A 12,293-nucleotide genomic window follows, 5' to 3' on the forward strand; every position below is an offset into this window, starting at 1 on the left:
ATGTGCATATTACGTTGGATTTTTGGAAATATAGTGGCTAATAGTTCCTATACCAAGATTATTTTTCACGGGTATGAAATAAGCAATGCTCTTTACCAATAAATTGTTATAAAATATACCTTGTTATAAAAATGTGTGTGTTCTTCAGTTTGAAACAAAGATGTCATGTGATCTATTAGCGCTTAAGTATGTGTTGGTGATGAGTCTCAAGTACTATTATACCAAGTTTTAGTTCAATATATATATAAAATTATTGAACTATGATCATTTTTCTGTTTGATATGGTGAATTAGCTGTAGCCGCCAGCTTGAATCAGATTGACTCAAAAAGATGGAGCTAGGTTGTTGAGAGCTTTGTAGGTTATAAGTAAGATCTTGAATTCAAATCTGAATTTGACAGGAAGCCAATGGAGAGAAGCTAAAACTGGAGCGATATGATCTCTCCTAACTCCAGTTAAGACTCTGGCAGCAGCATTCTGGATTAACTGAAGACTTTTTAAAGAAGACGCGGGAAATAAAATAAGTGTCCCCTTTACACGGCAGCAGTGAGGACTGAATCATCTTAAACACAGATTACATAAATCTCCTTTTAAAGAATTTCAGTATCAACAGCGTTGCAATGTATTCATTTATCTTATTTTGTGCAGAATGATTTAATTTGGTAGATCAGACCCTGGAATGCTCTCAAAGTGCTGAAAAAGCTTGGAAAAAAAACAGGCAAAAAATAATGTTCAAAACATCTTATTTGAACAGGTAAAGTAAATACTTCCAACATCTCACAAGTTATATACAGATATTTTTATTACATGTAACAAAATACAGTTTACATTTATTTATGTTCTGAGAAAATACAAGAACAGAGCTGGTCGGACGTGTGGGAGAAGCTTAAGAAAGAAAAAAAAAACAGAGTGGGATTTCACAAAGAAAGGAATCCTGTTCTGAGCAAACGCACACCGAGCTCTCACCAAGACAATCTGGTTAAAAAGAGAACTTTGAGCAGAGTGTGCATGTGTGTCCATGCATTTGCCGATACACACACTCCACTTAGCTAGAGTCATTATCAGCTTACGTTTCATCCAGTACGCCATCCAAGTGTCCAGATGGTCAGAAAAGCTGCTTCAATGCTTTCCCCTCCCTGCTACACACTCCCTCCTTTAGAAGGAAGGGAAAAGTAAAAGGTTGCAGCAGCTATCGGCTGAAGCCAAAAAGAGGGATGCAGATTAAATGTCGGGTTGGTTTTATCAGAAAAAAGTAGAATTAAAATGCTGTTCTTTCTATTGTTGCTCAAATTCAAATAAAAAGTGCTCCCAGTCTTCATTATTATAAGGAGGGAGGAGCACGAGGAGGACAAGTCTTTGCATTGAAGCAGTGGGATTTATGTTTGTCACAGTCTGAAATATGAGATGAATAAAAAGATGTGGTTGTGTTGGACTGAGATGGGAGAAAGGGAGGAGTGGAAAAGGAGAACATCGGTCTGATAATCCCCATCAGTAGCCGTACTTGTCGTTGAGGTGAGTGCGACCGTCTCCAGTCTGACCTGTGAGAGGGAAAGCATCGTGAACAACCTCAGCACCAGAGCTACATGTTATCAGCCTAAACACAGCTCGGAGTTGTTAAATTTGTCCCTGAGTAAAAGTTCAGTCTGGCTGCTGCTTCAGAGCTCATTTTATTCACGCTCATCACTCTGGAACGACTGAGCAGCATTCCTCTGTGAACAGTCAAATTGTTGCAATTTCAGCTGCACAAATTAACCTTAAAAACCTGTTTACTTCCCCTTGACGACAAAACATTTACTTAATTCATGAGCATCCAACTGTGGGTGAGCTTAAAGGTGATTTAAGGACACGGTTAGCTGATTACGAGCTGGACAGTTGTTTACCTGCAGGTGGCAGCCACACTGAATAATCAGGGTCGTCTTCTGGATACTGTCCTGACAGCTGCACTGGAGGCTGTGGACACACCAGCATTAAGTTGCTTCACATGTTCCTAACTGTCACATGTTAAATTGGGCGTGTGGGGCGGTTACCCTGCTGGGGCCCATCACCCTTTTCTTCTTTTTGGGACTGGGGGCTGCTGTTGGCACCGCCTCACCCTCTGCCTTTGACTCTGTGGACAAGCAGATGATAAACTAAGTGTGAATCTAAATAAATTAATATCTAAAAGTTTCTCTCGCACTTTTAAATCTGTCAATGTTGGAAATAATAACATTAATACCTTTCCAGGTCTGGTTTTGAAGGTGCAGCATGGTTTAAAATGTGTTTGTCGACTCTAAATAGTCTCACTAAACTAATGACCACATTTTAAAAAGATCCACCTGAGTTTAGGGGGGCTGTTGATTTTGTGCTGCTGCTCAGAGGAACCTGCTGCTCTGCTCCATCACTTTGCTTCACTTTGGGGACTTGATCTGATAAGAAGTCAAGCAAACAAAAAAAATATGAAAAACGCAATTACAGAGAATTTAGAAGCATTTCTTTCTTCACTCTGAACATATGAATTAACTTGTACACTGAGATCCACTGGAGTTCAAGACAAATACATTTATTTCTGAAATTTTTAGAAAGTTTTGGCGTTGAATAAAAAGTGCCTTTTATTTGTAAATCCTCTACAGTTTCGGTCTGAGTCTAGTCAAAATGATAAACTAGATCTGGTTATTTCCACTGCATGATGTTTGTAAAATTGAGACATTGATGTTTTAAGGAGAAGGCAGACGGGAAGACCGCCATCTAGTGGTAGCATAAAGAAACATCCTGGATGCTCCTACAGAAGGAAACAGTTATTTTTACCTTTGACCTTCACGGACTCGTCTTTCAAAGACGTTTTCTCTACAGATGTGGAAGCATCAAAATCTCCTGCGTCAGGTTTAAGCACAGTGGTGCCACATTCATCGCCATCATCTTTATTTATCTCTGTATCCTCCTCTTCCTCCTCCTCACCACCAGGTGGAAGCTCTTTCATGTTGAAGAGTTCTGCAGGCAGGTTGGGCCGCTTAGGAGGCAGTTTCTGCAGGAGAGAGGAGAGGATGAGCAACAGGTACATAACTGAGATAAAAGAATATTTCGGGATTCTAGATCACCCACTCCGATGGTCCCAGTTTTCAGTTTGAATTTGCTTCCTCCTTTCATGGCTCCAAACAGCGGTAAGCTCTTTTTATGCTTTTCTGGCTCTGAGCTGCCACTACCATAGAAACAAAGATCAACAAGCTTTGAGTTTATAAATGCACCTATATATATATATATATATATATATATATATATATATATATATATATATATATATATACACACACACACACATGCACAGGTGTGTATAAATAGTAATTAAAACTTTTTCAGAGCAAAACATGATTTTGTACCACCTGGAAAGCAGCGAAGGCATCTGCGCTGGTCGCGTCAGCTCCACCAACTTACGAAGCCTCTGAGCTTCTTTACGCAAGTCGGCCACATGCAGGTGGAGCTTCCGGCGCTCCACGGAGTCCATCTCTGCCTCGCTTTTCACTGCAGTCATGAAGGCATCCAGAGAGTCCTCAGCGGAGGATGCTGAACAGTCTGTAAGGAGTCAAAGTTAAACGGATGCGGAGACTTTTGAATCACAGAGGCATCTGTTTACAGGTGATGGGAACACACCTCGACCCCCGGAGCTGAGCTTTTGCTGAGAATCTGCTATCTCCTTCTCCACTGCAGACAGTTTGGCCACCTGCAGACCAGATAACAGCATGGGTGAATGTTTGAGGAGTCAAGTTTAATGAAGTTAACATTTTTAAATATATCATTTTTATTATTTGTCCAACCACCTGCATTCAGTACTTCCTAACACTGTTCAACTGTTGCCTGTTTACCAAAGAATCAAAGGTCTCAGGTCGCTCATCAATCTTCCCCGCCTTCTTCATTCGTTCCTGCCTCTTCCTCTCCACGGTCCCCGTTCGATCCAGGAAGGTGTCATCGTCACTGTCGTAGTAGTCCTCTTCTTCCCAGTTCTTTTTTTTCTTCCGCTTACGGGACACTGGAAATAATACAGCAGATTGCAGCCTGAACGAGTTCTAGCTTAATGGGACGCTTCCTCCAATCTGAATGCTCACCTGCTTCCTGCCGCAGCAGCCCTCTGGCCTCCAGCATCCGGCAAGCCTCTAAGCAGCACTGAATGGCTGCTTCCTTCTTCTTTCCTGTGTGGGTCACCTCGGCAACCAACTGACGGCCCAGTGCATCGTCCACTGGCAACCTGATAACCAAAGCCAAATTCTGAAGAGGATTTTCAACAAACATTAAAAAGCAAAATCTTTACAATGCTTACTTTATTCTGCAGAGCCAACTGCCATGATTTTTGTCTTCATACTCCAACTCCAGTTCCTCTCCTAACATACACACATCCATGTTAGAAAGTCAAAAGCAAAATAAAAGCAGAGAAAACAGTCCTTATCTGCAGAGTCTTACCCTCTCTGTCATAGAAACCCTGCAAGGCTTTCTTTGGGTCTTTCAGGTAGGCTGCTTCCTGGTCTTCTTGGAACTCTGTTGAAAAGGGGTTTTCCTCATTCTCATCTTCCTCTGGAGCTGCCTCCTCATCTGCAGAATGGATTAGTAGACAATAAAGGGAAGAAAAGGAGAAAGCAGATGGTTTAATGTGCTTTTTTATAAAAAAGAAAGCTTATCCAGACTCCTAGCAATACTATAAATCAGCTGTGTTACCAAAAAAAATCTACTCACCCATCCCCCATGAGCAGCCAGTGTCTTCAGCTTTGCTTTTGCCCTTGTTGCTCCTCTCTTTCCCCTCATCCTCCTCTCCATCAGACAGCTCTCCCATCATCCTCTTCTCCAGCTCCGCTCTCTGTTTGCGAGCTTGCTCCCTCAGCTCTGTCACTGTCAGTTCAGACTCCTCTTCCTCATCAAACTCCGGACCCTGTGAAAAAAAAGTGGGGAACGCCTTTAGTTTGTGCAGACTCTGGGTTGAACGTGAAACGCTTTCCTACTGCATGGTCCATTTAAGCACCAAATTACATGGTTTTGTATAAAATCTGTATTTTTTTTACTGGTTAAAACAACTGGAAATGTAATCGATGAAATGAGTTTCAGATACAAATAAAACGACTTTGTACCTGAAGGACAAACAGCCTCGTACTCCCTCCAAACTTCAACACATGGCCCACATGCAGTCTGATGAAGGTCTTGGGCGGGATTCTGTTCTTGTTTACCACCGTGCCATGTGTGCTGCCCAGGTCATGGATGTAAAAGCCCCTCTCCTCTCCGACACAGCCCTCCTGTCCGGGCTGTCCGCGGTACTGGATCACCGCGTGGTACCTGGAGATGGACGGATGCTCCAGGGACACGCTGCACACAGGCAAACGTCCAACCACAATGTAGCTTCTGTCAGTAAGAGGCACCGTGTCCACAACTGTACCGTTTTTGAGAATTTCAAGAGAGTAAGGGATGTCTGGCGGTGGGCCACCCCAGGAAGGCTCTGTGTACGGGAGAGGGGGGAAATTTCCAATTTTGACAGGAGGAACCTTCGGTTTGACTTCGTCTCTCCCGTCGTTTTCGCCATTTTGGTCCTGGCTGTGTCCTTTGTCCACAGTTTTGTAATCATCAACAATCTCGTTAGTTCTGTCTGCGACGCCACTTTTGTCATTTCCGATTCTTGGTTCAGTTGAGGCTGATGATGGGGCGACGCGTTTGTTGAAAGGAGCTGCGAAAAGGGTCGGTTTCTTAAAAGTATCCTCGGCCTCTGGCTCACGTTTTTCGGTTAACTTTGTTTCTTCATGTTTGTCTCCATTTCCAGTGGCTACACTCTCCTCGGTTTCCATTCCAGAGTGGATTTCTTCATCCATATTTCTCACGTCTGTAACAGGGGAGACGGCCATGTTTGTTTGGTGTTCCAGTAATATTAGCCCGCAACACAAGTAGTTCATATAAAAAAACACGTCACACCTCCAGATAATAATTATAATATAGTAGTAATAGTTTTAATAATGGATAATTTATTTCGTAAAACCCGTATCACTAAATGTTTAATTTAATTCCGCTTTGAAATAGAAAATTAAAGCGGAACAGAAATTATCAACTCCGTAGCCGGAGCTTTTTGCTGCAAGGACACAAACTGAGATCTTTCAACTTCCGTCAAACCTAGAAAGGATTGTATCGTTTAATATTATCCAAACTTCGATCAAGGTCAAGGTAAGTTTTGCGTTGTATTTTATACATTGAAAATGATCAGTGGAAATACCTATGTCAAATTAGTTAGTTTTTGATTAGTGGCTTCGTGAGTGTTCTGCATACTCTGGTTAAACAGTGTTGTAAGAGTTTTACTCATTTCAAACCAATATTTTTTGTTGAACGACAATTCTGCGTACATACAAATACTTTTTTAAAAATATTTAAGCTGTATGATTACGATTCGTCTTTCTTCACACAAAAAGACGATGCTAAATACATTTTATTGTCACGCAATCATAAGTCCTTTAGACAATAATGTGCCCATTTTCATATTGCAGTTGATGTAAACTTGGGCAGTGACTGGTCAGCTTCAACAACCTGGCCACTAGTCAGACATCTGGTAGTTTACTATGTAAAATTAATGATTTTATTATATTGCATTGTTTGTTAGATGCCTGGTGAAAACAGTTTCCCAGTGAGTGGAAAGTGCAGGTCACATTTACCTTGTTTTATTAGACAGACAAGACTGTCGTAATCTGATCGAAAACCATTTGTTTCTTTTTTTTTTTTTTTTTTTTGAGGGGTGTACAATAATATTAAACTTTTTTGCCAATTGGTATTGTTATTTATCTGACACGTTTTTTGACTTCATTTAGGTCCAAGTCTAGTTGTGTCTTTGTTGAGTCATTATGATGCGCTATTGGGGTGAGATCCCAGGACCTTCAGGGGCTCCCCCCAGTCGCAGCTCCTTCGACTTGCTCCAACGCGAGTTTCGCTCTGTGGAGGTGCAGGATCCTCCCCTGCACCAGCCCTCAGCCCAGCGTCCACGCCCCACCACCATGCTAGACATCCCCTCAGAGCCCTGCAGCCTCACCATCCACACTGTACAACTGTGCCAGCATGCCCGCCGCCTCCGTACTCTTCTGGCAGCAGCGCAGTTTCAGGGTCAGAGCTCGACATCCTCTGAGGGTGGCAACCGGCTGGAGGAGGCTGATGCCAGCTTGCCTCGACGTCCTCCAACCCCTCCTGCCATGCCAGATGATCTGCTGCCTGTAGACAGCAAAGCCCCACGTCAGCCCTTTCAGCTTTGCCATAGTGACCCTGAGAGCGACTTCTATAAGTAAGTTTTAAAATGTACTCCTTTTTTGGTTTATTCAAATTCTAAAGTCTTGAGTCATTCTTCATTTCTTTGTGTCTGCGCCTTATGAGTCAAACTTTTTAAGTGGTCTTAATCAGTAAATCTCTAGGCTTTCTGAAGGTCTTTTAAAGTATGTCTTAGAACATCGGATGTATTTATTTTTACTAAAGTTTTAGCCCAGATCTTGTACATAGTATTTCTACATCACATGCACAGCGATTCGAACAAACTATCAAAAAAATGAGGGATGGCTCAAGTCTTGTTTACATTACAGTTTTTTCCATTTTTCTTCCTTACATTTGTACTGGTTTCCACTCACTTCAGAGGTAAAGGTGAACCAGTCACAGAACTGAGTTGGCCGTCCTGCAGGCAACTCCTTTATCAGTCAGTAGCCACGGTGCTAGCCCACGCTGGCTTCGAGTCTGCCCAGGAAAGTGTGCTGGAGACCCTGACAGACCTGGTTCATGAGCATTACCTCCAAATCACCCACCTGCTGCGAGTAGCAGTGGATCGCGAAGCTCGACAGGGATCTAGTCCTTTCCCGGATGTGGTAGAGCAAGTGTTCCATGAGGTGGGCATCGGCAGCGTGTTGGCCCTGCAGCGCTTCTGGCAAGTGAGGATCAAGGACTATCATACCTTCATGCTGCAGGTGAGACTGAGATTTAGATGTCTGTGTTATTAATAACTCTGATTTTGTTTGTTCCTTTTCCTATGCATTTAAATTGCTAACTGAATGTTTTCTAGCCTAAATTTTTATTAATATTTAAAAAAAAAAAATACTTGTCCAGACTTTGAACATTTTTGTACAGTACATAAATATTTTTTTCTCCTTCCAGGTAACTAAGGAGCTGTCAGAGGAATACGAGCGACTGGTGAATCCAGAGAAAGCTCTAGAAGACTCCAAACCCCTGAGGATTAAAGAGGAACCCATGAGTGACATCTCCTTCCCCGTTAGCGAGGAGCCTGAGGCTGACCTGGCATCTGGGGATCAGGCTTTGCCTATGGGGGTACTTGGAGCACATGCTGAAAGACTAACTTCAGGCCTGGATGGTGACCATTCTCCACATGGCACAGGTGACACTAGTGCTCCTATTACATTGTACTTTTGGAAATTTATACTTCCTATTATTAGACATTCAACTAAGTTGTCTAATTACTCAATGTTACATATTTAATTTTTTTTTAAGATGTTGCCCTGAGTTGTAAAACTTTCTGTGGTCTCAAATTTGGCAAACTGGCACAAACTTTCTACCAAAACTTAGATAGCTTTTTCCAACAATGTAACATTCCTGTTTGGAGTTAAATTAAAACAAATTAGTTTGGGTAAACAAACAAAAAGATAATTTATTTAATTTTTCTCACAAGGGGGCAGCGTGGCCAACAACTCCCCTCTGTGGCCCCAGGTGAAAATGGAACCGCAAGATGGCGATGAAGGTCCAGGTGTTAGCCACCATCACCATCATCACCACCACGGAGCCCTGAGTGGAGATGTATTTGAAGAGGGAGGACCCATGTCCACCATGAGTGAATCAGGAGGAGCCATGGCACCGTCACCGGGAGGAGTGGCGTCTGACAGCAGCTATGGTTCACATTCGCCAGATTCCCTTATGGGCACCTCGCCTGTCTTCAACCAGAGACCCAAGAAACGGGTGAAGAAGATGTGATGATTTTTGCAAGGATGAAAGAAGCTCAACAGACTGAAATTTTCTCCCATGTTTTTATTCCATCAGTGAGAAAAGAACTGGACTCAAAGACGAGGCAATGAAAATCGCTGACTCATTCAGTGAGGACTGAACAGATGAAAAGGCAAAATATTCTTTAAAAAAAATTTTTTTTTTTAGGAATTTTAGTTTTCTATTTTTTCAAATAAAAGTTGGAAGTTAGAGTTTATAACCAAATAAATAAATATCTTGTGAAGTATCTGTACATGGAGTTTATGGTTGGATTAGATCAAATTAAACTTTATTGTCACTACACATGTACAAATACACGGCAACACAATGCAGTTTGGCATCTAACCAGTAGTGCAATAAACAGCAAGTGCAGAATATACATTACTGTATTATACTGTGATCATGATAAACAGATGTGGGTAGGATAGATAATATGAATGTGCTACATACGATATACAGATTGGTGTGCTACAGACCTATAAACAGATTAAAATTTATCAGATGGGCGAATGTGTGCATGTTGAATTACTTGCAGTGTAGTTTATAAACAATATACAGTGGTATGTACAATGTGAACAGTCTAAAATCAAGAGAGGGTTTTTTTTTTTTTGGGGGGGGGGGGGCTTCTGAAGCACTTGCTGGAGGGAAAGCAGGCAAATAGTTTATGTGCATGCAGGGTGAGAGGATTCCTTGAGAATGCTGCGAGCTCCGTGCAGACAGCGTTTCCTCTGCATCTCTGTAATGAGTGGATGTGGAGACCCTATGATGCTCTCAGTTGTCTTCACCACCTGCTGCACAGACTTGCATGCAGTCTGTGACAGTGCAGTTCCCATATCATACAGTGACATTACTGGTCAGGATGCTCTTCTCACACATAGGTGAAAGTTCACCAGGACAGCCATGGAAAGGTGGTGCTTCTTCAATGTCCTCTGGAAAAAGAGGTGTTGGTGAAAGGTTTGTAAGCTCAATCATCCAGGTAGATGACAAAAATGGTTAAATCACATCATCTGGACCAGTTTATTTAAGTGAGAAACGTTTCATCCCCCATCCGGAGGACTTCATCAGTCTGCGACCTGCCAACCAGATCTGTCCCATATAGGTAGCCTTCGTTGCAGTGTTTCAAGCCAACCTCCTGTTGAAATCTCAGAAGTACTCTTAACATGTGCAAACAGTGCACACCCATCCAAAACATTCAATCATTCTCAACAGCAACCAAATCTTTTAGGCCAGGTGGCCAACTTGCTACTCACAGAAACAGCCTGTGGACAACCAAGGCCAAAGTGGTTCAGAAAAAGGTTTATAAAGCTCAGTCATCCAGGTAGATGACAACAGAAGCATTTGTGAGCTTTCTTGACAAGGTTGGAGGTGTTGGTGGTCCAGGACAGGTCTTTTGAGATGTGGATCCCCAAGAACGTGAACCTGGTGATGCATTCAATAGCTGTACTGTTAATGTGGATAGTGCCTTCTTGCACCTTCCTGAACTCCACAATGAGCTTTGTTTTGGTGGATTTAAGGAGCAAATGTTAGTGTATCATGCGACCTGGTGCTGAATCTCTCTGTAGGCTGTCTCATCATTGTTGCTGATGAGTTCAATCACTGCGGTGTTATCAGCAAACTATGATGAAATTGGATCCATGCACAGGTCTGCAGTCATAGATGGAGTAGAGGAATGGGCTCAGCACACAGCCCTGTGGTACACCTGTGTTTAGTGTGATGGAATAGGGTCGGTGTGGCCTGACTTAACATGATGAGGATTGTTGGTTAGAAAGTCCATGATCCAGTGACAGAGGGAGGTGTTAATACCCAGATCTCAGTTTATAGACTAACTTGGCAGGTTTGAATGCTGAGCTGAAATGGAGCAGCACATGTGTATATGTTGTTATTGTCCAGATGTATGAGTAGAGTGCAGTGCTACGGAGACGACATCCTCTGTACTTCTACTACAGAGATAGGCAAACTGATATGGATCCAGAGTGGGTGGTAGGCAGTTCTTCAGGTGTACTAGGACCAGTTTCTCATAACTCTTCACAACAATGGGTGTAAGTGGTAAAGAGCAGTAGTCGTCCAGGCTCGTTGGGCTGGAATGTTTTTGAACTGGTACCAAACTGGTGGTTTTGAAGCATTTTGGTACAGTTGCCAAGGCAAGAGACAGATTAGATATATTTGTAAAGACTCCTTTGAGCTGCTTTGCTTGGCTGGGTATACAAACAGATGATGAGTTAATACAAAACAGTCTACAACAAACAAACTAGAGAGTATACTCAGTATCTTTCAGTCATAAGATTTTTTTATTTCAGAACATGATAAAAAAAAATGTCACCATCTTACCAAGTGTGACATTTTGGGATATCTGTGCCTAAATGCTCTAGACCAAAAGCTTGTAAAATGATTTCAGGTTGAACAGATGTGCTCACACTCGCTATTTTTCCAGTAAAGTAAAGTTGTTTTTTTTGTTGTTTTTTTCGCAATGCTTTAATTTTAGGAGTGGATCATTTTAATTGTCTTTATATACAATTTAAACTATAAGCTCTAAGCAGTTATATTTTCTCAAGAATTGGAGTGATTTAGTTCAAGAACCTAATTTTTCCATCAAATTGGCCAAGCCATCAGAACTCTTGCTGCTCTTATAATATTTCCAAGTTGTATTCATTAATATAAAAATTTGGTTAACCAAAAATGGACACCATTCCTTCCTCGTAACGATACATTTACAACTTCTTGTTTTCCCACCGCGACACTCTTCACAAGTATCTCGACATAGTGAAACGATTCACACTCCTGCCAACCTGAAGCCGCTTCACCAAATTAGCATCTGTTTCAGTAATGAGGCAAATCTGTGGATGCAACACCAGAAGCAATTATGGCTTGGTTGTTTGCATCACGAAGGTAACATCAATCCAGCTTTAATAGCAAATTAATTATGCCACGCATAACTCTGCATCCTGAATGAGCGAGCCTGTTTGAGTGCAAGTGATTTTCTTTTGTGTGGACCTCTTTCATTTTCACAATTGGACAGGTAATTGTCTGTTCCTCTGGAAAGTGCTGATGGGGGTCATATATATTGATATTCAGTTAGCTGTATTGATTTGTGTTTTCTGCAGTGCTGTGGCAGCCAGATGATGGTTCAGGGCAACTGAACAAAACAAAAGTTGGACCCTAGAATACTAGAGGTAGTCAGCATAATGAATCCTGCACATACAATTCATAATTGGTGTCAACAATGACTCGTGCCACACGTATCATTTAATGTCTTTCAGGAAAATGAAACCATTAAACAATTTAAATCTCGCTCTGACTTGAGTTCTGCATGAAGATGGAGTATTTAGTCATTTCTAGTCATATT

At 41.9% G+C, this 12,293-nt stretch overlaps 2 protein-coding genes across 2 annotated transcripts; one reads left to right on the top strand and one right to left on the bottom strand.

Annotated features, from left to right (window-relative positions):
• Nucleotides 1–1,212: 1,212 nt before the first annotated feature.
• On the bottom strand, nt 1,213–5,852 carry LOC119427476 (solute carrier family 4 member 1 adaptor protein). Its single transcript, XM_037695101.1, has 14 exons — nt 5,086–5,852; nt 4,697–4,889; nt 4,427–4,555; nt 4,287–4,347; nt 4,075–4,214; nt 3,835–3,998; nt 3,623–3,692; nt 3,355–3,544; nt 3,077–3,173; nt 2,783–2,999; nt 2,314–2,403; nt 2,026–2,105; nt 1,879–1,948; nt 1,213–1,536 (listed from the first exon to the last, which is right to left on the bottom strand). Exons 1-14 carry the CDS (start codon nt 5,845–5,847, stop codon nt 1,487–1,489), a joined length of 2,313 nt encoding a protein of 770 aa, XP_037551029.1. The 5' UTR covers nt 5,848–5,852; the 3' UTR covers nt 1,213–1,486.
• A 260-nt stretch (nt 5,853–6,112) lies between these two features.
• Nucleotides 6,113–9,067, top strand: supt7l (SPT7 like, STAGA complex subunit gamma). The gene is made up of 5 exons (XM_037695103.1): nt 6,113–6,160; nt 6,796–7,259; nt 7,602–7,926; nt 8,114–8,351; nt 8,643–9,067. Exons 2-5 carry the CDS (start codon nt 6,829–6,831, stop codon nt 8,939–8,941), a joined length of 1,293 nt encoding a protein of 430 aa, XP_037551031.1. The 5' UTR covers nt 6,113–6,160; nt 6,796–6,828; the 3' UTR covers nt 8,942–9,067.
• The last annotated feature ends 3,226 nt before the right edge of the window (nt 9,068–12,293 follow it).

The sequence above is a fragment of the Nematolebias whitei genome, chromosome 21 (assembly GCF_014905685.2).
Source record: "Nematolebias whitei isolate Nwh7 chromosome 21, NemWhi1, whole genome shotgun sequence".
Classification (NCBI taxonomy): domain Eukaryota; kingdom Metazoa; phylum Chordata; class Actinopteri; order Cyprinodontiformes; family Rivulidae; genus Nematolebias; species Nematolebias whitei.

Bases quoted from the DNA above. Each gene is read 5' to 3' on its own strand.
- LOC119427476 (XM_037695101.1), bottom strand. From the start codon at position 5,847: ATGGCCGTCTCCCCTGTTACAGACGTGAGAAATATGGATGAAGAAATC. The intron at 4,215-4,286 runs GTAAGCATTGTA...TTTGGTTATCAG, and splicing joins AGTTGGCTCTGCAGAATAAA to GTTGCCAGTGGACGATGCAC. The intron at 3,174-3,354 runs GTGGTACAAAAT...TTTCTATGGTAG, and splicing joins ATGCCTTCGCTGCTTTCCAG to TGGCAGCTCAGAGCCAGAAA.
- supt7l (XM_037695103.1), top strand. From the start codon at position 6,829: ATGATGCGCTATTGGGGTGAGATCCCAGGACCTTCAGGGGCTCCCCCC. The intron at 7,927-8,113 runs GTGAGACTGAGA...TTCTCCTTCCAG, and splicing joins ATCATACCTTCATGCTGCAG to GTAACTAAGGAGCTGTCAGA. The intron at 8,352-8,642 runs GTGACACTAGTG...TTTTCTCACAAG, and splicing joins CCATTCTCCACATGGCACAG to GGGGCAGCGTGGCCAACAAC.